Below are 24,635 nucleotides of genomic sequence, written 5' to 3' on the forward strand. Positions count from 1 at the left end.
TCTTGCATATCGATGACACTGTCCTGGAAGCAACATAAGGCTTCCTGAACTGCAGCTTCTTCTCACATCTGTCCTGCTCTTGGACCTGGGAAAACCTCTTTGTGTCTCCCAGAATCCGTCCCTTTCAGGCTGATGGGAGCAGGGAGTGGGATGTCTCCTGCAGATGTGCACCAGACTGGGTTTGTGGTGCTGCTGCAGAGCAGGTTCCTTTGGGAGATGGGTGGTGGTAACAACAGCATGACTGTGTGCAGCACATCATGGGCTGGAGGACAGGATGTGCAACAGAATGTACAGGACACTCATGCTTGTATCAGCATGTGGAAGAAAACTCATGTGTATAAGGCTTGTGTGTACAATGCTCACCTAAAGGAATAAAAAGAAGGGGATGCAGCCTCCTCTGTATGGGGTGGGAATGTCCCCAGGCTATACAGGCTGTGCCTGGCTAGTAGGTACCACTCTTACAAGAACATCTGTTAAGCAGTGAGATTGCACAGATAATCTCTGCATTGAGATGCTTGAAAGATGAGCAAGAGGTTCTGGTGACTGGAGCTGACTGAAATCATCCATGGGACTGTATCTTCCTCACTGCATTGATGCAGATGATGGAGATAAAGTGCAGCTGGATCTCTAGATAAGAGGGACCTGGACCTGCATTGCAGAAAGTGCAGGTGGCCGAAGAGAATATGCTGTGAATTCAGGAATGGCCTGCCCACAGCTCCATTACTGCCAGTCAGGTGTCTGAGGCTGTTTGAGCAAAGAACAAATTTTTAGCCCCAGACATCTAAATTTTCTTTCAGTCAGATGTTCCTGGTGAGTCAAAATCTCACTTTGGTATGGTTCCTGATACCCAGATAATACTCTGACTTTTGCAACCCCTTCTTGTGCTTTGACCTGTTTTTAATTTATTTCCCTGTCTTATTTTCTTTTCTGGTGTTTTCTGAAAGACTTATGTAATAGTAAGGGCAGGTTGATAAATCTGACATAGGTCACTTTCCCAACCTTTGCAGAACAGCTAAAGACTTTTACCTTTAATATTTGTCAGCCACATGGTTTCACCTTCTTCCTCTCTTTTCTAATGGGTATTTTTATCAATAGTGCAGTTGCCAGCTGCAATCAACCAGCTATTCCTTCATTGTTCTGGAATCAAGATTATAATATTCTTCTGATTTGCGTGCTTTCATATTTTTGAATTTGATTCAAGTCAAAAGCTCATTTCCTTCTCTGCACCTTCTTCCCCTTGTATTATCCAACCCCTTATTGCTGCAGTTTCAATATTTGTTTTGCCAAAACAGCACTGAAGATGCTGACTTTTTTACCACTAATATCCTTCTTGGTGTGGTTGATCAGGAGCCTTTCTCTTCTAATCTCCTCATCTTTTTTGGTGAGTCTAGATTTTTTTTTTTTTTACTAAAATTCAAAGTATTTTCTGTAGTACTTCTCCAAGCTGTTTGTTCTTGTTGGTATTATAACTGTTTGCTCTGATGTGCCAGAGATCTGCTCATTAAAAAGGTTTCATTACAGCTCTGTTTGCTTTTTACCATTCTGTTTAATATAAACTGGGTCAGCTTGAGATGTTCATTCCAAAGCAATTTCGGTATCATGGGTGCTAGGTGAAAACTCTGATAGTTGAACCCAATAAAAGAAAATCCAAAGTAAGTGATGTGAAGATCTCTGCTGGTAGTTGAGAGGTGGAGGATTGGAGGGGAAGTACCTTCCTGTCAGCTGTGGAATCAAGGCCCATACTGGACAAGATTTTGTCCTCATACTTGTGGGAACCATTGGAATGTGACTGGTAGTGGAAAACTTTGCTTGTCTCCTACCTCTGCTGCTTCATGGCCAGTGTTCTGATGTGGATAAAGTGCTTCTGGCCAGACCATAAGCCCAAAAGAGCCAGAAGCCCACCAACACATTCCAACTGTGCGAGAGGCTGCAGAATAAGGCTTGAAGAAGCTGAGAGAGCTTGGCTGGCAGGGGATGAAATCCATAGCAGTGATCAATGACAGCTGTATTGCTAATGAGCCTTAGTGGGCATTTGCCATTATTGTTATTGTCTGCCAAGCAGGTTCCCTGCATGCCCTCACATCTCAAAGTTGGTTACTCTCCTATAAGAAAGAAATGGGCCATCAAAATACCCCTGGTCTCTGATTCTGCTTCAGTTTTCTCTCTTGGTGAAAATAATTTTAATATTGATTTTCTGAAAAAAGTGGGTCAAAGCCAGGACATATGTGTTAAGATGAACACAAAAGCAGGCTGGCCCACAAGTTCTTTGTCTCCTCGCCATGGCTGTGTTGTAGCCTCAGGATGATGTAGGCAGTATTTTTTTCTACTCCTGAGACACATGCAAGTGGGCAAGGCTGAGGGTTGCTAAATTTACAGGTAGTGGGATTAAAAAACCCAACCAAAACCCACAGTGTGTATTAACTGCTGTAAATGGGATGGAGGGGGAAGGCAGAGCTGTAATATTGGTGAGTGGCCATAATGTGGCTGATGGCAACTTCTTGCTCAGGCTCAAGTTCTAGGTTTGGACTCTTGGAAGAGAGACGTGTGTTGGTTTTTGGACAGTGCTGAGGCTATTGGGCTGGTAGTGCCTTTGAGTGATAAATAATCAATATTTGAGTCATATTAGCAATGCCTTTGTACTGACCCTTGGCAAGTGATAGGAAAACTGGCCTTGCCACCAAACTGCCACTCTGTGCTCCAACACAAAATGCTCTCTGGAAGCAGAGAACAATTGTCACTGCCCTGTTATGCTTTTGGGGACAGTATCAGAGATATCTCACAGTTTATGAATGCTGGCAGTTCCTTTTTGGGAAGAAGGAAGTTTCTGCTTTGGGAGTTGTAGGGAAAAAAATATTCATTAGAGCCTGCATGGAAAACTGTGGCAAATAGCAGGTTTTCACCTGGTATTTTCCTCAGACCCTCTGTTACCTCAGACTAGAGTCCTTGCTACCTACCCAATTATACTAATCTCATCAGTTTTACTCCAGAACCAAACCTTATTTTTTACAAACTCACAGTAGCTGCTATTGCTTCTGGAAGAACATGCCCTAAATGCTTTCAGTGTGCTTGTTCATCTCTCTTATGGTCTGCCTACACTGGTGTAGGACCAGCCACATGGCTACTTTGCCTGCTTTTGCCTATAGGCCCAATTCACCTGGGTTTTTTGGCAAGGTAACTTCTTTTGCTCCCTCTGTGGGGTTCCCATGGCAAAGAGCCGGGATGCATGCCTCAGGCTTCATTGTCACGTGGAAGCTCCTGTGGAAGCTCAGATAGCATAGCTGTACTCCCATATGCCCTTCTTAGCAGGGAGAATGACCTGTCTTGATTTTTGTGCTAGTGCAATTTTCTGCACTTGGCAGGCAGGTTCATTACAGTGTTTGCTTACATGGTGTTTTTCCCTGTAATCCCACCCTCAAACCTTTTCCAGTAATTTAGGTGGCAAAATGATAAGCCCACACAAGAAGAAGATCCAGTGGGAGGAGTAAATATTTCATATCTCTGGTCCCAGGATGCTGTTGGCCCACACAGTGTATCTTCCTTAGTTTCCTAATTCATTCTGATAATTGATACTGGAGTGACACATATGCCTGGGGTTAGGCTTATTCTGATCGACTTCACCTTCACCACTTGGTCTCCTGTGAGTTGCTGTAGTGGCCTCTAAGGGGTTTCTTGCCCAAGTATGTCTTAGCTTGAGCAGTCCCTTCAGAAAACCAGCAAGAGGATAGCAGCATGAGTCTACACTTAGCCATTTCCTACTGGCAACAAGCTGTTGTCACTTGTCCACTGTCAATGGTATCTAACTTACCCTACTGCTGAGATTCAGTCTCCCTACAACTGCAGGTTGTAGTGCTTGGAATGCTCTTGTGGAGAGCTCCTCTTCCTTCAGCCCCGTGTCATATGCCTCATTTCCATAGGCCCTTGCTATTTATAATTACTGTATTTATAAAGCACTGTGGAGGTAGTGACTGCTTGTCACAGTGAGCCTGACAGCCTGTTTTTTCCCATGTGCTCCTCAGAGTGGCTAGTTTTGGTGGAGTACTGGGTCAGAGAAGAGGTGAGGCAGCGTGGAGCACAGGGTGACCTCAGGCATCCCTGACCCTGGTCAGGAGGGCTAGCCAGTCAATAGCACAGTAGGAGAGGAGGAAGGGGGGAACTGCAGGAAAATAGATGTGTCCTGGCACTGACAGGCAGTGGCATGGGCATAGTTACTGCACAAAGGTGGCAGTGCTCCAGCCACAACCATTCAATTTATGCTTGGCCATATCAGGTTGAGAGTCATTTTTGATCCACTGGGCTCTCTGTAATCTCCGGTTTTCTTGGTGACTTTGCAAAAGTTTCAGAGACTCCACAGAATATTTCCATCTCCATAACCCTGACCTCTTCCACACTTTCTGCTGGCAACATGATTTGGTACCCAAGGTTGAGAAAAACCCCAAACTAAATGATGCATTTGTAATTGTCCCAGAGGCACTGCGGAGTGATTCTGTTCTGTACCAGAGCACTTTCAACAACCAGGATTTTGGTACAGTGCCTTGTTTCTGATTTCCCTTTGGCATGAATTGAGGTTGAAAATAAAAACCACAATAACCTCTCAGCCTGCCCATCAAAATGAAAGGGGAACCTTCTTTATCAAGGGTGCAGGTCGCTACACCTCACTGCTTTAGTGAAGCAAATTTCACTGTGGAGAAATATCCCTCAGCCCAGACCCTAGTAAGACTTTGAGGACCCTTTTATCTCTTGGGGGACCTCAAAGAAAAATTGCAAGTTGACATGCTGAGAATTTGTGCAGCCTGAGAGAACAAGCTCCAAAACACACACTCCAGAGATGAGGGGAAAGAAACTCCTTTCCTTAGAGAACAGATATGTTAAAAAAAATCCCCTAATTTCTCCTAGGCTAGCCTTGTTGTAATAGTTGAATTTTTAAATTTGGTGCTAAGTTACATAAGTGTGTGTAAGAGAAGATAGTCACGAAAGGACACTTTGTCAGATTCAAAATTATTAAACTGATTAAATGCATTCCAGCTCATTAAACTGTTATCATTAAACTGTGGAAAGTAACTGAATGTCACCCTGGTCATAAGGGACATTACGTGTCAGGCATGCACATATGGATGTTAAGGTACATAAGAAATGGAATGGAAATCTAGTTTACTGCTTGTAATCCCACTGCCAGTTGGAAAACTGTGTGAAATTAGTCACTACAGCTCAGAAGCATGAATGCATAGCTGGATGGAATTGAGAAACTGCCTAGGAAACTGAACAAGTCCCTGGAAAATGTTCCTAAGAAGAGAGATTGAAAAAATGGAAGTTACTTGTGGTAAATGGGAAACTGTGGGGTTTGTGATATGAAATACTGAACAATCTAGAGAAAGAAAATAATGATTTATGAGGTGCCCTGATTGCAATGTGAAAGTACTCCAGGAAATTAAGGAGGATTATTTGAAACTGATAATATGAATACTTTTCACATACTGTGATTAATTAGTCCATGAATCTTGCTTTCAAACTTCAAAGCCCAGCAGTATTCCCAAATGGCTTGGCATTCTTGTGAATAAGACTAGCCAGTGTATTTATAGTACGTGTTCAGAAGTTGCAGAGCTTTAAAACCTTGTGGTTTTGTTAAGGCCCATCTCACTGCAAGGGTTTAACACAGGCAAACATTTGTCTCAGCTACATGTTTTCTCTGAGACTAATAGTCCAGAAAGGATGCAACAGCTTCAAGAACGAAGATATTGAAATGTGAACATGTCCTATCTGCAAAGATCTGTGAGTCTGCAGTCTTAAAGTGTCTCCTCAGTTCTCTTAAACACTCTTGAAGTGACTAAAAGCAGACTGCTCACAGAATCATAGGATAGTTTGGGTGGGAAAGGACCCTGAAGTTCCCATCCATTCCAAGCCCCCCCTGGGCAAGGGACACTTCCCACTAGACCAGGTTGCTCAAAGCCCCACCAACCTGGCCATCCTGTCAGTAGACTTGGTGAGTCTCTCGGAACTCTGACTGCTCTCCCAGTAGAGAGTCAAGGATCATCCCTTTTTTTTTTTTCCTTTTTTTTTTTTTCCCTTTTTTTTTTTTTTTTTCCCTCTAGTCAATAGGTTTGTGTGACCTAACATGATCAGCAGAAGACCTTGGTTAAGCCAGGGTTATCAGATTTAGTTTACCCTTAATGCTCTGTTGAGCCCAGTCACTCCAAGCCTAATTAGCACATGAGCTGTCTTGTGGAATGATATCCTAAAATAAACTGTCCTGGATACATCTTTACAAACTGAGCTTGGTTTGGTTGGCCAGCCCCTACAAGGGATACTTTCCCTCTCAGAAGGAAAGTATGTGTAATCATTACGAGTGCTTGGTCTGCTTCGTAAGTATTTTATTAAGATTCTGGCTTGCCTTTTGTTAGTTCTGCTGTGTGGAAAATATTCTGTTATATAAACTGTTATTGTGGTTTCATATAGAATCTCCTGAGCTCTCCCTTGCTGCCAGCCATGTGAACATACAAACACACCCATACATCAGGAGGAGACTTGGAGAGAGGTTGGTAATCGGACCAAGGATCTGGGAATACTCTTGTGCTTGACCAGAAAAGAAATCTTGGCACTGAAAGTTGGCAAATTGAGTAGAAAATATGATCCTCTCCCTGCCCTAGCCCAAGGACAAGTAATGAAGTTAAATATCCCTATGTTCAAAAGTACAGACAGATAACTACTAGTGAGGCATTGTCATTTGGAGTGGAAGGCACTGGTTCAGGAAGTTACAAGCTTTAAAAATTTGCAAGAATTCCAAAAAACAAAAGGGACACTGAGGGATGATTGTATAGTCTTGTAAATTTCAGTGGGCAGGTTATGAAACCTGCTCTGGAATGTAAACTACTCCCAAATGAAGGAAGCTGCTTGTGACTGGGTAGTCTCACTATGGCCCAAGGATTTGTTACTTCATCAGATACTTCTTGTCTCAAATCCCAGGAATAATTCTGCCTTTTTTATTTTTACCCACACTGAACTCTGCTGAAATGAGATTCAGACATGATTGCAGAGAACCGGTTTGTTCAGGTACCTGGCCAAAAATAGGGTCAATAAATGCATGATCTTAACAGTAATCAGGCAGTTCCCATTTTCAAATATGAGTGCTAAGCAATCTTTTTCTCTAGCTGCCTTCAAAAGACTGTAAAATCCAGCCTGTGGTCTAAAAGCATTTGGGTATCAGTGTTATTATCATATATATGCATGTATTAATATATTACCTATATAATGTATTTCTATGTATAATTATATATATTAAAGTAAATATAATATAATAACGACATTTATATTATATGTGGTCTTAGTATCCTTCAGAATGCAGGATAAATCTTATGTACTAACTCCTCAGATGCTGCTTTTATTGGGCTACTGAGCTTTTTTGCTTTGTACAATGCTATCAGCCCCAAATCAGGGAGTTGCCAGCCTCCAGACCACTGTGTATTCCTGCAGAAGAGACACAGGAAAATGTTGTCCTGTGTTTCTTCTGATCTTGGTAGGACAGCCTAGGGCTAGGAAGGGTTAAAGTCTCATGTAGCCTTAGCAGGAGTCAGCTGTCAGTCACAGCTGCTGATAGAAAAACCATTTAGATTGTGCAGTGTGGAAGAGGAACATTGAGTAAAAGCAGGCTGTTGCTGGGATGTGTTCTGTTTGTGCCCGATTTTGGTGCTCCTGATTTGTTTGCACGCAGTGTGCATTAAATTCCATGTAGGATTGCATCATTTAATACAGCTTTGCAGATGCAGGCATTCAGGCTGCCTGGAAGATCAGATGTCCATCACTCCTAGGTAATGCCATACCTGCACTGCTTCTCCTGTTCACTGGGATATAGCAGCAAACCATTGCACAGCACAGCAATTATTTTCCAGTCTGAAAATAATCCTGCTGGCACTTTTTGACATTTCTAGCTGCTTTATTTAATGTGGCTTGTGGGGTGATATTTTTTTATTTTAAGAGCTTGGCCTGGCTGTGGTTTTACTTGACTCCCTGAAGTCACTTTTACTGTCTGTTCTGTTTCTGCTATTGTGCTTCATGAGGTTGTACATCTGTAACCCTCCATCCCAGAAATGTTTGTTTTTCACTTGAGAGTCATTCCTACATATGTGGCACTCTGAGGTGAAGAGACTGTAAACATAATTTTTACAGCCTCTTTTTACTGAGTTGTCTTAAGGCTGAGTTCTTTATTTGTCAGGCTTTTTCAGGTGGTCACTAATGCTTTTGTCTTGCAGGGTGAGGTTTTGTTCTGGCAGGGATTGTTCTGCAGCTGTGATTCCTGCAATGCATAGTCTGGACATAAGTGCAATGCTGATTTTAGTCTGCACAAAAAGAAGGCAATAAGGAAGATATACAGCCACAGAGTGGCTGAAGTCTGTATGGATGTGCTGAGCTGTACTGCAGCAAGATCTTGTTCACAGTAAAGACAGACTTTCCTTGTCCATTTTAGGACTTAGCTTGTATTTTTTCTCCCAAGTCACTAAGGTGGCAGAAGATACAGGACTGCTTGAGGTAGAGCTGGCCTGACGTGCTTTTTCTGTGCAGATGAATGTTGCTCCTGAAATTATCCTCCCATAAGCTTTGGATAAGTAGGTCATCTGCTTTGCCATGGTCTGGCTAACACAGTGTTGTTGCCTGAAGCCAGATTTCAGTAAGGGTTAGGGAAGAAAATCCAATGCAAGTGATTTGTAACTTCTCTTTGAGAGGTCTTTCCAAAGCATGGTGCAGGGTTTTGTGAACTGATAGATGCCAGTAATCAAGGAGACCACAAACCACAGCTGAATTGCAAAGAGTAGATTTATCCCATCTCCTCACTGGCTGGAAGATTTCAAAAACAGCTGGGGACACATACACTGCTAAGCTTATTCCATCTTAGCAGGGACCAGAAGCATATGAGTCCATTCCCCAGGCTCCACATCTCAAAGGGCCTGGCCCATGTGAAGTGCTCCACAATTCTGTGTTTTCTATAACCTCCAAGCTGCTTATCCCTTTTTCTTCCAACAGTGAGGCCCAAGCTTGTGAAATATGAGATTTAAATAATTGATAGCATTCTGTTGTCTTCTACAGAAATTCAATTTCTCAAGACAGACAGAAAACAACACAAAGCAAACACAATATATGAAATTTCCAACACAGAATAGTCTTAGCATCCCTCAGGTGCCAGGTTGTCTTGAGAGAAAACAACTCTGTTTTTCCTCCTCACTAAATTTTCCACTTTTAAGCCTTTTTTCCCTGCAGTGATGTGATTCTTGGGGTGCTCTATGGAGGGCCAGGAGTTGGACTTGATAATCCTGATGGGTCCCTTCTAACTCAGCATATTCTATGATTTTGTGATTTTAATTATAGGGATGCTACAGATCCCCAGAAAGCCTCCAGCAAGCCCAGAAATCTTCAGTGCGGTTGAGACTATCATGTCCTCTCCACTTCTTGATGTCATCTCAGGAGCCTTCACCCCTGCAGTGGACACCTGAATAAGAATAGCTGCCCATTCACCATTGCATGTAGCCTAGGGAGCACAAAGACTTAGGGAACAGTTTTTCCACCCTGTGCAGACACAGGTCAGGGTGTTGGCATTGATTCCTGCATCTGAGCTGAGTTCAGTGCCTGACTCTCTCAGCCAAACACTCTATTCCCTGCCTCCTGTGGTTGTTGTGGTGGAGAGTTTTGAGCTCACAGCTCCCAGGCATAGAAGGTGGTAGGAAAACCATCAGTCCAGATTTCTGCTGGCTTTGACTCAGCTTCACCCACAGCTGATAGCTGTGTTTTGTGACCACTCAGCTGCAGCTGCTGGTTCGTGGGGTCCTCAGTTGGGCAGGTCAGTAGGAGCACATTGATGAGGTAACCAGCTGGCAGCCCTGCTTTGCACAAATCATAGAAGCATACCATGGCTTGGGTTGGAAGGAACCTTAAAGGTCATCTAGTTCCAACCCCCTTGCCATGGACAGGGAAGTCATCCATTAGGTCAGGATCAGTTAGACCTGACCAAAGCTGCGCAGTTAAGGGAGGGGTAGTCTTGGCATCTCTGAATACTGTGCCCAAAAATTTCATATGCTTATAGGATTTTCTTTCTTTCTTTGTGGGTTCTTGAGTGCTCTGGTGACCCTGCAAAACCCAGGCTCCAGCACCCAGTCAGATCTGTGCTTCAAAATGGAATTGTGTGATTTCTGCTGTTGTAAGATTTTCAGGAAGCTTTCAAAGTGCTCAGGCAAAAAGGTGCTATGCAAGCATAGTCTCTCCTGCTGCTAGTGCTGTTGCTACTAGAGAGTCTGTGATAAGAAAGGATTTACTGTATCTGCAGTTTAATTTCTTAGCAATTTCTGTGTGATATGAACAGCTAAAAACATCAGTCTTTCTCTTCTCTGCAGATTTGCATGAAGTAATTAGGAGCATATGTGCTGGGGGCTGGGGCAGGGAGGAGGAGGAGGAGGAGCAGGTTCCATCCCAGAGCACCTCAGTGGATGCTCTGAGTCATGGCCTGTAAATGGCTCTTGAGAATGCCACATGCCAGATGATGAGTCACAGAGCAAGGGAGCACAGAAATGGGAGAAACTGGTTCAGTCACTGTCCTGGCTCCTCTGTTAGCTGGTATAGATCTGCTGCTTGTGCTATTTCTGATGTCTTGTGTAACTCTAAATGCACGGAGCAGTTGGGGCATCTTGTCTTCTGGCTGATAGACAGTACCTGCCTCACGCTGGTTGTGTCATCATCAGCAATACACACACTACACCCATTGCTTAGTTTTGTGTGTGCTGGTAACCCCTGGCCCATGCAGCTCCTTTCTACCAGTAGCACAAGGGCTGCGACTGATGGTCACGTGCTGTGGTTTCTATTTGGAACACATCATAATCCTATATAGTTCTGGGATGTCATGATACATTAATCATGGGCTTAGTCAGGCTGTCCTGGAAACCACTGGAAAAAGCCCTGGCCAAGGCAGGGCTTTGTGGAAAGAAAAGGGAGGTGGCCTTTTCAGGAATCACTGCACAGCACTACAATCAGCCTGAGCACAGGCAGAAGTTTAGGAAGTATTTAGTCTTTGTATTTTTCTGCAGCTCCCTTTAAATATAATGTGCTGGAATATTCACCCTGGGAGCATGCAGACCACCCTGACAACACTCCCAGTCCCCGGAGCCAGAGAAGGAGAACTGGAGGTTTAGGATGAGTCAAACAATTAGCATTTCCTTTTATGCCTTTTTTTTTTTTCCATTAAACTCACTGGATGATTTAATAAAGCATTTAATGAAGGTGTGAATTTGATAGAGATGTATTAGCTGGCAAGAAAGAAACAGGTGTCCAAACAAATACCACTAACTAGACTCATCCTGCAACAACTTACAGACTTCCGTACCTCCTCCCTCTCATTCCCATGGTTCAGACCCATCCCCAGGCCACTCACCCTGAACCACTTATCCTCTTCTCTGATGCTACTCCCTGAATGCCTTCCAGTTTTCTGGAATTTTCTTAATAAATTTTTGTTTAAAACCATACAGTACTTTCTTGGCAGCATTTGGGGTGGCAGAGCTGGGGCAAGGATGAACTGCATTATTGGTGCTGGATATGGTGAGCTCTGAGATCATCCACACTATCTGAAGGGTGGTTTTGGATCAATCTCCCAGCCCTTTTGCCTGGAGATAGACATACAGGGAGTAAACTGAAAATATATCTCCCTGTGGAGCAAAGAGGAAATGTCTGTATTGTGCCTTTGTCTGCAAAGTCACAAAAACCATTGCTTTTTGCAGCATTTCTGCTGGTGCTTGTTTTGTAGGGCTGTGAGGTTTCTTCAGGCATGTTAATGCAAATGCATTGTAGGAGTCAGGGAACAACCCTCAAAGAACAAGCAGCTCTAATACAAAAGAATTTTTTTCTGCTTCTTCTGTGAAACTGAACGCTTAGCTTTTAACCTTGTTTTTGCATATTTCACCCTTGAATGACATGATGAATTTTGGTCTGTCTGAGGAAGGTGATGATGGCAGTGAAACCGTAGCCATACAGAAGGAGTCAGAAATAACCCTCACAGTTAGATGTTTCCTTTGGACACTCAGTTTCATGGATGAAGTGACTGAGGTTTGTAGAAATAATAATCTGCTCAGAAAATATGTCCTCCAAAAATCTAGCATTGCCTCCAGCTGACAGTTCTGATGATGTTGTGCCTGCTTCCTCATCCTCTGTGCTCTATGTGCAATCTTTTTACATTAAAATCACATTTATCTCTCATATCTCTGCCTGCCTCCTCCAATGTATTACATTTTATGAGGAAGCCTGTGTTACTGTGAGCTAAGCCATGTCGCCCCATGTGTGTACAGGGGACAGCGCTGAACACAGCGGAGTATTAAGGATTCAGCTCTAGAACTCCAAAATTGTGGCTGTTGATGTAATAAATTTCAGAGTATCCCTGGAAGTGTACAGCCACCACACATAACTCATCAGCCCTTGGAGGCAATTGCAGGCAGGTCTGGTGGTTTCTGCATCTTCTTAGCAGCGTTGCAGAGGCAGGAGCTAGTACCCAAGGCTGAGGAGCCATGAATCTGCACCAACCACCTTTGAATTAACACAGTGTCCTCAGTCTTAGGGGCATGACAGGAAAGGGATTTGAGGGCCTCTGTGTGGTGGTCAGCAAGGACTTAAAAGGCATGGAGTACAGACCCCAAAGGATGCTGCATGCTTCTGTTACCTGCAGCATGCTGCCTCCTCTCTAAAACTCAGATGTGCCCTGATAGGTGGCTCTCAGATCAGTGCTGAACCATCCTTTGTTGCTCATCACTCACCTGCTTTTTACCTAGAGTTTTGCTGCAGCTAAGGGGTTTTTGTTGTGTGTATTTATTTCTATGGGGGTACAATCATTCATGAGCAAATGCAGGTGTCTCAGAAAAAGCTGTTTTTCCTGCTCTGTGTTATCCTATTTGGAATGAAGCATTCACAATGTGGCCCTCACCTTCTCTGGTTAAACCTTAGCACCTCAAGGAAGAGCTCCCTGAATAAACAACCCATATCTGCCATGCTGCCGCAGATGGTGTCAGTATGGAGAAGGCAAGAATTCTGACATTTGAAAATAAAATGGCTGATGTACAGACGTGTCTAGAGTTGTGGTACTCCCTCCATGCCTACCTGCCTCGCACTGCTATTACACTCTGTTCTAGGCAGGAATCAGTGCTGGTTGCTGTGTTTGCTCTTGTGTGTATCATTGAGCAGGATTCAGGACAACAAATAAGAAGAATGAACTGATTTGGCAAAAAATGTTTAGGTATGAACTGCCTATCTACATCTCTAAATTTCCTATTGCAAAAGGGAAGTGAGTGCTTTATGAAGAACTGATCAAAACCAGCAAAATCTGAAACTGGTCTGCTTGCATTTTATTCCCCAGTGTCAATCCCAGCATAGCAGACCCTGAGGAAGAAAAGGAAGGACACTTACAGTCTTCCAGAATAAAAGTCAGCTAATGGTGCAGCCAGGGAGGATGCTCTGGTGTTGGGAACGGAACAATCCTTGTGCTGGCAGTGCTGTTATCAGCCTCCCTGCACCCCTAAGTCCAGAGGAAGCCAGGAGAGGTTGCAAGGGAGAGAAAAGGAATAGCTACAGCACAAAATGTCATGCCCATCCCTACAGAAGCCATCAGAATGTCTCCTGGCAGGAGCTGTCTGCATGTCACCTGTGATCCTGCACCTCAGAGCCTGATGCTGGGAGTAGTTTGTGGGTGCAGGCAGGATAGGCATCTGTCTGCTGCAGGGTCTCTGGTGGCCACAGCCCACCCAAGAGCTTGTGCTGCTGCTGGAGCCAGAGCCTCATTTTGCAGCCAGAGTGCTGGAGAGACAGATGGGAGATGGCTGCATGTCAGCTCTGACATTTTGCCGTCAAATGTCAAAGTGTGTCTGTGCAAGCCTGTCCTCCCACAGCAGCTTCTGTGCTGACGTGAATTGTGTGCTGCTCAGCAGGGTATGACAGCAGACGAGTGCTGGTTCTGGGAGCCTGCTCCAAGCAGCCATTTCCCAGAGGCAGCAGAGACCTGGTGCTTCAGCAGTGAAGTGCTCTGCCATCACAGTCTGTGTCTCCAAAATTATGCTTTTCAAGTGGTTGCATTGTGGCAGCACTTGAAATATAGCAAAGCCTGGTGGAGAGATGTGATCTGAGCATTACAATCAGATACAAGAGCAGTAACAAAGGTGGGGTGGGCTCCATAAGTAAATAGGCACTGGAAGACCAGATTTTTACCCAAAATGTTGGTGAGGTGGGAGCAGGAAGACAGGATAAGCTTCTGCTGAGTTTAATAGAAATAAACTCAGAGCTTCTGTTATGCTATCAGTGGTGCACAGAGTTCAAATTGGGCAGGAACACCCCTCCAGCGTGTGTGTATGTCTGTGGCTGTGTGTGTGTGTGTGTGTGTGTGTGTGTGTGTGTGTGTGTGTGTGCTCTCAGGGTCAGGTGCTGCTGTTATCCACAGTGGCTCTTGAGCAATGGGATCTTAGGAATCCTTGATGAAGAAAATATGCCCTCAGGATCTGGGATGAGTAGAGACCAGCCTCTGTGGCAGCAGCCGTGGGAAAAGAACCAAAGGCTTGTAAGACAGAGAAGACACTGAAAAGGGTGTAAAGGCTGATAGAGGTTTTAGGGAGACTACAGGTGAGGAGGAGTTTAGGGTTGCACAGTTTGTATTTCAGTTGGATGTCCACCACCTGGTCCAAGTGGTCCTCTTTTCCTCAGAGCCTAAACCTGGATGAAACATCCCAGGAGAAGCAGACATGTAGGTGAGTGTCCTGGCCATGTAAGTCTCTGGTAGCATCTACCAGAAGGCCTGTCTGTTCTCTGACACCAGTGTTAGCGTTAACTTTAGCATTTTTGGATGTTTATTGCAAACATTAGCTCTGTGTCCACCTTTGTGTTTTTATTTCCTGCCAGCATCATTCTGTGTCTGTGAGAAGCACTAGGGTGTGTGGGAGGAAAGTACTTATTTTGATCATTTTCATCATCTTCTAATTGCTATTCTTATACCTTGAGGCTGAAAGAAGTGAAGTTCCTTATGTTTCCATCTAGCTGTCTCATTGCTTATACTCTTGTTCTAACTTCATTTAACCCACATTTCTCACTTTCCCTCCTGTGCTCCCACGTGCCTTTGCAAGTCTCCTCCAAATCAATTATCACCCCACACTAACAAATGCTGAGGTAAGGTAGACAAAAGCCACTATCAGTACCACTTTCTGGAGTCTGAAGGTCAGTGGTGGGGCCCTAGAGTCCAGAGCAGGATCCCAGGATATAATTTTCAGGGTTCAGTGATCACTGGGGATGCCTGGATGAGTTATGGAATGTGTAATGCTGACCAAGGGTGCTTGTGCCAAGGTTTTCAGAACAAGTGGTTGATCTGTGAGAGCATTAGGTCATTTTTTTAATCTCTCAGACTCATTCTAGATCACTGTTCTCTTTTGTGGTTTTTCCCTGTCCTTGCTGCCTTAGCTGCCTGCCCAAGCCCTTCTCTGTGTTGGATTATCTGATCTGTAGAAGGGAAGGCAAGAGAAAAACTCCCTCCAGACTTGTGCTGGAGGTGCTTGTAGGCTGGACCTTGGCGTTAGGTGAGGAGGGAGAATTGGGTTTGTCCTTTGCTCTCCTGTGTCAAACAAGCACTGGTGAACATCTCCAAGAAAGATCAAGATAAAGTCTCTCTACAAGAGACACTTTTGACACAAGCAGAGAGCGATGGGACAAGAGGGAAAAACTTTAAACTGAAAAATGACATATTTAGATTAGATATTAGGAAGAAATTCTTTACTGCGAGGGTGGAGAGGCACTGGAATGGATTACTCGGGGAAATTGCCTATCCCTGGGGGTGCTCAAATCCAGATTGGATGGAGCTTTGAGAAACCTGGTCCTACGGAAGGTGTTCCTGCCCATGGGAGGAGGGTTGGAACAAGATATTCATTAAGGTCCCTTCAGCCCAAACCGTTTTGTTATCCCTCTGTCTCTGTAAGAAACTACTGTTTACTGAATACAGGGAGGGTGGGGCTCTTAGTGCCCTGCCTGTGCAGTGCTTTGCCTGTATGGCTACTGGCACTGTGGCAGTCACACTGTTGTGAAGTGCAGCAGGTAATAAGCAGGTGGATGACACAGATAATGTGGCAGAAAGATATGATCCCCTCCCAGACCACAGCAGGGACTAGTCTGAGCTGAGGTTTCACCACCAGCCAAAGGTCAGCAAAAGTTATTGTATTGTATGGGACCTATTTGACCAATGCCTATGGCTCCCCATGGTCCCACTGAAGCCATCCACTCCTTTTCACTGGAGAGACCCTTGCGTACAGAAGTATTTGTATACTTTGGCATGGTACCCTGGCACCATTAAAAGGGCTCAGGACCCCATGGGGTCTCCTGGATTTTGGAGAGGAATGACTGTTGCTGCTTTTATGTTCCAGTCTGCTCCTGCTTTCCAGTCTCTTCCGGGACATGTTTGTGTGTCTGTTGCAAGATGTTGCCATGGTTGGTTCTTGAAAGAAAGTTCAGTGTATCTTAAAGGAGGCAAAGATGTTCAATCCAATATGAGAAGACAGACTGCTCTCATCAGAGTGCAGTGCTTCACTTCCAGACCCTGAGCTGTTTTCCTGTGAGCACACAGTGCCATCTGCAGTGAGGTTTTCTTTGGCCCAAATCCCATACAGCCCTTTGGCCTCTTGACTGAAATCAGTTACTCTCTTCAGATAACTTTGAGAGGGGTCAGGTGAAATCACAAGTGTTGTCCCAGGAGCCTGCATGGAGGGTGATGTGTTTTTGGTCCCTTGTGATGGTTTGTTTCCCAGAAGAAGGACCTAATGCTCAGGGACTTGTGCTGACAAGGAACCAGTCTGTTTGATCCTTGTCAACACATGAAATCTTCAGTCAAACCACGGATGCTTTAAATAGTCACTGCCTTTCCTGAGAGGTGTCTTCCTTTGTGATTTTGTCTCTGTAGGTATCTGAATTCCCTCATGAGAAGTGTTCCTCCTGCCTCTCATGTGCAGCCCTACCTCTTCATGGGTGGTACCAGCTTCACTGATGCCCTGAAGAGTATTCCTCACCATGGATAGTCCACCCAAACTGACTGGTGAGACGCTGATTGTCCATCACATTCCCCTGGTGCATTGCCAGGTCCCCGATAGACAGTACTGCTCCATGAGCAAAAGGACCAACCCCTTCTGCCAGCCAGAGCTCAGCATTACACGGACCTCTGCCCTTCCAGACAGAGACCTATCACAGACTGACTCCTTGGTGTACAGCAGTTTTCTTCAGACCTCTGAAACCTCAGCAGAGGCTTCAGGTCACAAAGAAAGAAAAGCAAGGGATCTGATTGTCCCTAGTGTCAGTAAGCGACACAACCCTTTCCTTCTGAGTGAGGGTGAAGACCTCAGTATTTTTGGGGATGACTTGGGTCAAAAATCTTTCCACCTTCACAACTCACTCATGGATGGCAAGCCTCCCTTCAATCTGCAGGATCTGGCCTTGCCCCCTTTCCACCTCCACGACTCCAACCACATTGTGAAATCCTGGAACATGGCCAGCCGGTCTGGTGTGGTGGATGGGCAAGAGGACAAACTCAGCAGTGATGACATCCAGAAGAGGAACAATGTTAACAGGTGCCATCAGGCCTCGGAACGCATGGAGCTGGATGAATGCAGCTGCCATCATGGCAGCTCCTCCAACTTCTCCTTTGACAGTGGTGACCAGGAATGGAATCAGAACATGGATGAACCACTGAGGAATCAGGATGCCCTGCACAGGACATGCAGTTGTTCCAGCTCAGAGATCCAACACTGTCGCTGCTACAGTTCATCAAGTCAGTCTGAAGTGATTGACCAACAGATGGGCTACATCAGTGACTCTTCTTGCAACAGTTCTGATGGGGTCCTGGTGAACTTCAGTGCTCTCTACAACAAAATGAATGGTCAGCCCCAATCCAGTCTGAATTCAGCTAACTTGTCCTGTGACTCTTCCTTCTGCAGCCACTCAGATACAGGAGCTTTTTACCTGGATTTACACTCATCACCCACTGAATCCAAGATGTCTTGTGAGTCGCATAACCCAGAAAGTTCAGGAAAGGTGTGTGGGTGTCAACATTCCTCCTCACCTGTCCTTGATGCTAACTGCAACTCCTACCACCTCCACTGTGAGCCTTGCACATCGGAGAGCTCAGACCTCACTGCCTGCTTCCAGAGCCAAGCACGGCTTGTTGTGGCTACTCAGAATTACTATAAGTTAGTCACGTGTGACTTGTCTTCCCAGTCATCCCCCAGCCCTGCGGGATCTTCCATAACTAGCTGCTCAGAAGACCAGACTAAGGGTAGCCCAGCCCAGCCCACAGAATACTATCTGTTCAGAAGGTCCAACCTGAGACAAGAAGGCAATGTAGAGTGCAGTGCAGAGGAGCCAAAGGGAGAGTCCAGTCAGAACATGATTGAGGGTCAGGTCTATGTCAATGTGTCACCACCGAACCTCAACACAAGCCGGCAGCGCTCCAGGAGCTATGATCAGAATCTGGACAGGAGTCCTGGCAGCAGGCTGGGCTCCTTAGAGCGCATGGTGAGCTGTCCAGTCAAGCTGAGTGAAAGTCCAGCAATACCCATTCAGAGTTCTCCCCCCAAGAGGGTGACATCGTTTGCTGAACTGGCTAAAGGACGGAAAAAGAATGGCACCTCCCCACCACACCGCTCCAGTGGTGATTCTTCCCTGGAGTTCTCTCCCATCCCTGAGACACAGCGGGATTGCCCAACCTTCCTTGAAGAAAGAGCTCGGCGCAGCCAGAGTCTTCCACCCATGCCCTTCATCCATGGCCTGAACCGGAGCTGCGAGGGCTTTTATTTGAATCATGCTTTTGGGGACAGCCAGGCTTTGTGTTCCACCAAAGACTCCATCTCCAGTGAGAAGGTCCCCAGTGGGCATGGGGCAGGTGAGCAAGCCTCTCTCTCCCTGCTGACGGAGGCAGATGCCAGCTTCTCGGGTGGTTCTGCCAGTGGCCACGGACAAAAAGATGTTAGAGCCCGAGCAGACGGTAAGGAGCCAAACTAGGCAGAAGGGAGAAGTAAAAAGGAAGGCAGCTCGTTGGGATAAGAGGGGAGCAGCAAGGAAACCTGCATGGTGATAAGAGACCAGTGTTGGGGCAGTTTGGTTCCTGGTCTGCCAGTCCTTGGGACAAAGCCTTGCTGTGCTTTGTCACAAAAGCCTTTCAGTCTCATATCAGGGCAAGTGTCTTGTCTTTGTATTTCTAAAGCCTTCTGAGGTTTTGTTCATACCTCTCATGTTGTGTTAGCAAGGACATGGCATTAATACTGAGAGAGTGTGTGTAGATTGTAGGGTATCCCTTCCAGGGTATTTACTATGCTTGTCCATGAGAATCACCTGCCATTAGCTCCCAAGACAGAGATGTTAAAATGCTCAGCAGGGTCCTAGTCACAGCCATTCATTTTTGGACTTATGTCGGGCAGAGGTGGAAGGGGAAGAGGTATAGCTAGCAGTCTCCTTTCCATACAGTTCTAGAAAGCTCACATAGTTTCTACTAGGACTTAACAGTGTGAGTCCTGCAGAGTCTAATCTGTATGTCTCTTCTGGAATATCCTGATCATGTCCCCACAGTGCTGTCCATTGCACCAAAGGTTCCCAGCAGGAGCTGTCACAGTTACCTCTATGGGGAAACCTGTAATATGTGAATTGTATTCCACCTTGATATTGGTAAAAGCCCTTCTAAAATGCCTCTAACCAGACCACTACAGTAAATAGCCCCTAGCATGTAAAAAAATTATTGTGCCTTAACAGACTGTCTCCATTTAATGTTCTGAAAATTTCTGGCAGGAGGTAAGAACATGTGGTTTATTGACATGGCAGGGGTAGGAACGATTTTGGCCTTTGGAGCAAAAGGTTTTAGTTATTGTCCTGTTTGTTTATTGAGCCTTGAATGTGTGCTTGGTGTGGGATGGCAGTGAAGGCAGGTCCCTGCTGGGAGAGGGCAGCATTGCAACAGCCCTCTTAGCTTCAGAGAGAGGGCTTGGAAGGAGCAGGCCCTGCTCAGGGAGGAGAGGGAAAACAGGAGCTTTCAGGGTAATATATCCCAGCAGTTGCTGCCCACAACACCAGTGGGGTCTCGCCTTCTGCACTGTGACAGCAAGGCAGGCATGAGGGTTGTACACAAGCTTCTGCCTGCAGCTGGAGATGTAGGTGTATCTGCTGTGCTCCAGCCCAGAGCAGCATGCAAGCCTAGAGGCTCTGAGAGGGGCTAGAGGAAAAGCAAGCCCTGCTAAAAGCTGGCTACAGGGAGAAAGGTCTGGAATGCCCAACAGGCAGTGGGTACACCAAGACTGATCAGGGATCGCAGTCAGCCCCACATATGCACCCAGTCCTGTGTGTGTTCTGCACTGAATGCACAGTGTGTCACACTTCAGATGTGCCCCTCAGGATATTTGTGGCTCCATCAGGAGCTGGAGGCATGTCGATCAGCCTACCAAACTCCCTCAGGACATCCTAGCACAGCATTTGCTGGAGCAGACTGGCACTTTCCAGTGTTGGAGGCGGAATGTTGGGAATGTCCTGTTTAGGTCTGGTAGAGGCACAAAGAATGAAGGAAGCTCTGTGTTCCAAAGTGGGGGCAGTTACAGGGAAACGAAGAGGGAGGGAGAAAGGGAAACAGGCAGCCTTTGGAACAGCACCAATATATTATGATTCAGGGTGCAGAGCTCTAGTGCTATTGCATGTAATGCTTGTGTTGGGCTGTGCAAGTCCACAGAGCATGTGGGAGTGGACAGTCCTTTGGGCTGACAAATCTGACTCTACTACAAACTGTTGGGCCTTGACTTTTTGGTACTGCTTGAGCAGAGGCAGCTCCAGGGCAGGCGCCTGATCCCATGGTGCCTGTGCTGTCCAGGGGGCAAGAGATTGGGAAAGGATGTGAAGCTGGTGACACTACCAGGACAGCCAAGGTCCTGGTGCTGTGCTATGCTCTTCCAAACAGCTGGAAACTCTGCACTTGGGGCCACATATCTTCTATCTTGCCAGCTCTTGATATATGTAACCAGTTCAGACTTGAACCACTCATGCAACAGAGAACACATCCCCTTTTGCTTATAATCTGCTTGGCTGAGGATGATTGTTGCTCTGCCCATTCCTCACACTTTCTTCCCCTTTTTCCTCCTGAAGGTGGTGGCACAGACAGCAAGCCTGTGGTACGCTACAGCAAGGACCAGCGTCCCACAACTCTGCCCATCCAGCCCTTTGTTTTTCAGCACCATTTCAGCAAGCCACCCAAGGCACGTGCCCTGCACAGCCATTTTGCCTCCAGCCTTTCCCAGCTCTACAGCTTATCCAGCAACCGTGCTGCCAGCCAGCAGATCTCCAGTTCCCAGTGCTCAGCCTTGGCCACCTCGGCAGAGCAGGTGGCGGTGGCGGGGAGCAAAGCTCATGGCACGCTCGTGACCCAGCGCTCGGCAGACGGAGCTGCCTCGCGCGGTGATGGGGACATCAAGAAGCCTGGCCCTGAAACAACCCGCCCATCCCCGCTGGGCAGTTACTCCCCCGTGCGATGCAACGTGCCTTTCTTCCAAAGTGTGGACTCCTCTTCCTCGCCCACTGCAGAGAGAGCTGAAGACAGCCAGCCCCCCAGAAGCAGGTCCTGCCCCATCTCTGCTAACCTGCTTCCCACAAGGTCATCTCCTGCTGTCAGTGCCATGCAGCCCTCCAAAGCCACCAAAGCTGACACCCTGAGGAATCACCCCAAGTTGATTCCCAAGAAGGAGGCCACTGTGGAACCAAGCCCATCACTCTCCGAATACCGACTCCACAGTGGGTCCCTTCCGCCTCTCTCGGTGGGTGGCATGTCCATGAGCAGAGTAGGAGGCCATGCAGACTCACACTGGAGAAGTGGCAGTGAGACCAGCAGCTCTGGTCCCCTGAGCAGCATGGGAATACGGCCTGTCAATGGTAGGTACCCATCCTCCAGGACCTGCTAGTCTGGAGCATTTACAGCTCCCGGTAGCTATGTCTGCTCCCTATAGTGCCACCATTTCCTATAGGCACATACCAGGACAAAATTGCATCTGGGTGCTGCAGGAAGACCTGCAATAAAAGCATGTCCCCCCAGTCCCAGCTCCTACACTGTGTCTCCACAGAGGGCAGTATGGGCTGCTGATCTTACAGCACCCCATGCCAGGTGCTTGCACCCCAAACCTGCTGCCTCTATGCCTGCAGCCACAAGGACACCCAAGCTCCTGCCCAGCTTTGCCAGGCAGTGGCATCCACCTGTCTCCACGTGCATGTGCTAATGTCCTGAAATGCTGCTGGACCTCTGAGTAATGTGCTGTCTCTCTTTCTTTGTCCTACATCTTTCTCTACTCTCCCTTCCTGTTTCCCTTCTGCATCCTCTCGTGTGCTCTCATCATCCTGTCTGGTGCTCACTGTCCACGGCATCCCAGCGAACCACCTCTCCCCACAAGCGCTGAAGTGGCGGGAGTACAGGCGGAGGAACCCCCTGGGTCTGGACCGTGTTTCAGGGCTGCCCAGCTTAGCAGGCAGCCTGGACAGGAGGCAGCAAGAACCTCGGCTGAACCGGGGCAACCCCATCTTTGAGCTCCCCGGTGCTCTCAGCACCAGCCATTTCCACTGCAAGCTGAACGGTGCGCACCACCTTTCTGCTGGGGGGCCTTGGAAGGTGACCTTGGGACTCAGGCTCAGTTTCCTTGAGGCTCGAGTTAAGTTTGGATTCATCACTGCTTTGCCTGCTCAGAGCAGGAGGGATGACACATCTGTTCACAGTGGGGCTGAAGGGTTCAAGAGGAAAGTGAAAATTGCTTCACTGGTTCAAATCTCTGTGAAGCCTGCCTTCTCCATGAGGTGAGAGCTGTCAGATCCAGCTCTGAGCTGGGTTGAAGGGCAAAGTGAATGGCCCAAGACCCTGCTTGGGTCAGTAAATGCTCCTGGACTGTGTTTAGTTTGTAGTTTGTCTCACACAGGAGTTGGGGCCCTAGTTTGTCTCACACAGGAGTTGGGGCCCTTGGAGATCTCATATCTGTGCCCCATGATGCCTGACCATCCTGTACCCCAGCCCTGACAATGTGCTGGGTGCTGAGCTGTAGATTTCATGAGGCAGCTGACAACACTAAAGACCCTCATAGGACTCTATCTTCTCCAGGCTTTGCCCTCAAGGTGTTCCCCTCTCCTCCAAAACCTGTGCAGGAAGGGGCAGGCTGCTTTTGATTGAACCTCTTGACATTTCTGTGGGGAGAGCACTGTGGTTGTCTGTGGGAGGAAGAGCATTTTACAGGCTAGCCTCAAGCCACAGAGGCAATTCCTCAAAGCCTTATACCTCACTCCACCAACCGAAACATTTTCTCTGTCTTTCTTCAAGGGAAAATGCATAGCACAGAGTCAAACAGATGGAAGTCAAGCATATGAACTCTGTGTGTCACCCCTTGAAAACAGAGGCCATCCCAGAGAACAGGCAGCAAACATGCAGGTTGTTGTCTGTGGATGCCTGTGTGTGACAAGTAACAATTTTCTCTCTGCTGGCTTCTGACCCTGCTTGCACCAGCGTGAGGAGTCTGGTGCAGCAAGGTTTCCCTTAGCCCTAGCCCATGAGTGAACCTCCCACAGCATGTTCCAGAGCCTGTGGGCCCCCAGTCAAGCTGGAGGTGGTATTGGGTAGGCCATGGGGATCAGTTGTGCAGGCACACATTGCAAACCACTGCTGGGGTAGCAACAAGCCTTTAGCCTCAGTGTCCCAGCAGAGGACAGGTGGCATGAAAACTGCTTCGGTGTGCAGGACTGGGGCTGATCCTTGTCCCCTCTGTCTTATCCCTGCAGGACAGTCTATGAGGCAACTCCAGCTTACCTACAATGACTTTTTCCCTGACTACTTCTCGCTAGCAGAGAAACCTCCTGCTGAGTTCTGCCTCTCCCCAGATGGCAACACAGAGTCCATCTCCATTGACTTACTGCAGAAGAAGGGTGAGTCTGTACATCTCTGGAGGACCATGTAATGTGCCAGGGAGTGTGCTTGAGCTTCTTCTCCCAAAAAATATTATTGGAAAGGATCGTAAGTATACAGGAATGGGCAGAGAGAGCAGACAGGCACAGGAGTGTGACCCTAAGGCAGGGCATGCTGCCACCCTGTGCTCTGTATACAATGGTAGACCTATGTGTATCTGTGTGATCTTGGAGATGTGCTAAACTGAAATTTTTTAATTTAGGTTAAAAGTCTGTTCAGTCCTACATAAATAGTATAAAATTGTATTAATTATATAAAAAGGTGGGAGAAAAGAGTCCAGAGCAGGACAAGATATGGCTGTGGTGGGATCCATGCTAGAGGCAGGGCTGGCAGGACTTGACAGCTGATTTGTTATCATTTTAGAGGTAAGGGATGTTCAGAATGGTTCCCATGCCTTTACCAACTATGTGCTCATAATTACGAGATGGCAGCCTTCCCTTCTGTTTCAGTTCTGTTCTCCCACTATCCTGGTGCAGATAACAGATTACACACCACTGGCTTGTTACTGAAAGTCATGACAAAATGCAAGGCTTCTGTCCTGCCACCCTGTGGCATCAAGGCAGCAAAAGACACTTTGTCTCAGATCCCTCCTCTGCTGCCTCAGGGCATGGAGTATGGAGGTGATGGTCCCTGTCCCTTGGGAACATTGACA

The 24,635-nt window shown here is 46.7% G+C and overlaps 1 protein-coding gene across 8 annotated transcripts in view; it reads left to right on the plus strand.

Annotated features, from left to right (window-relative positions):
- Positions 1–24,635, plus strand: part of RUSC2 (RUN and SH3 domain containing 2) — a 57,187-nt gene that overhangs the window by 23,296 nt on the left and 9,256 nt on the right. For 5 of the 8 annotated variants that reach the window (XM_021554675.3, XM_021554677.4, XM_085566074.1 and 2 more), the window contains 4 exons: positions 16,934–19,006; positions 21,142–21,921; positions 22,413–22,613; positions 23,800–23,943. In XM_021554675.3, the coding sequence (XP_021410350.2) occupies positions 17,041–19,006; positions 21,142–21,921; positions 22,413–22,613; positions 23,800–23,943 (3,091 nt within the window). In that variant the 5' untranslated portion in view covers positions 16,934–17,040. The remainder of the gene's footprint in view (positions 1–16,933; positions 19,007–21,141; positions 21,922–22,412; positions 22,614–23,799; positions 23,944–24,635) is intronic. The other 3 variants (XM_085566077.1, XM_085566076.1, XM_085566075.1) reach the window with 2 other exon arrangements.

The sequence above is a fragment of the Lonchura striata genome, chromosome Z (assembly GCF_050655825.1).
Source record: "Lonchura striata isolate lonStrDom1 chromosome Z, ASM5065582v1, whole genome shotgun sequence".
In the NCBI taxonomy this organism is placed as follows: domain Eukaryota; kingdom Metazoa; phylum Chordata; class Aves; order Passeriformes; family Estrildidae; genus Lonchura; species Lonchura striata.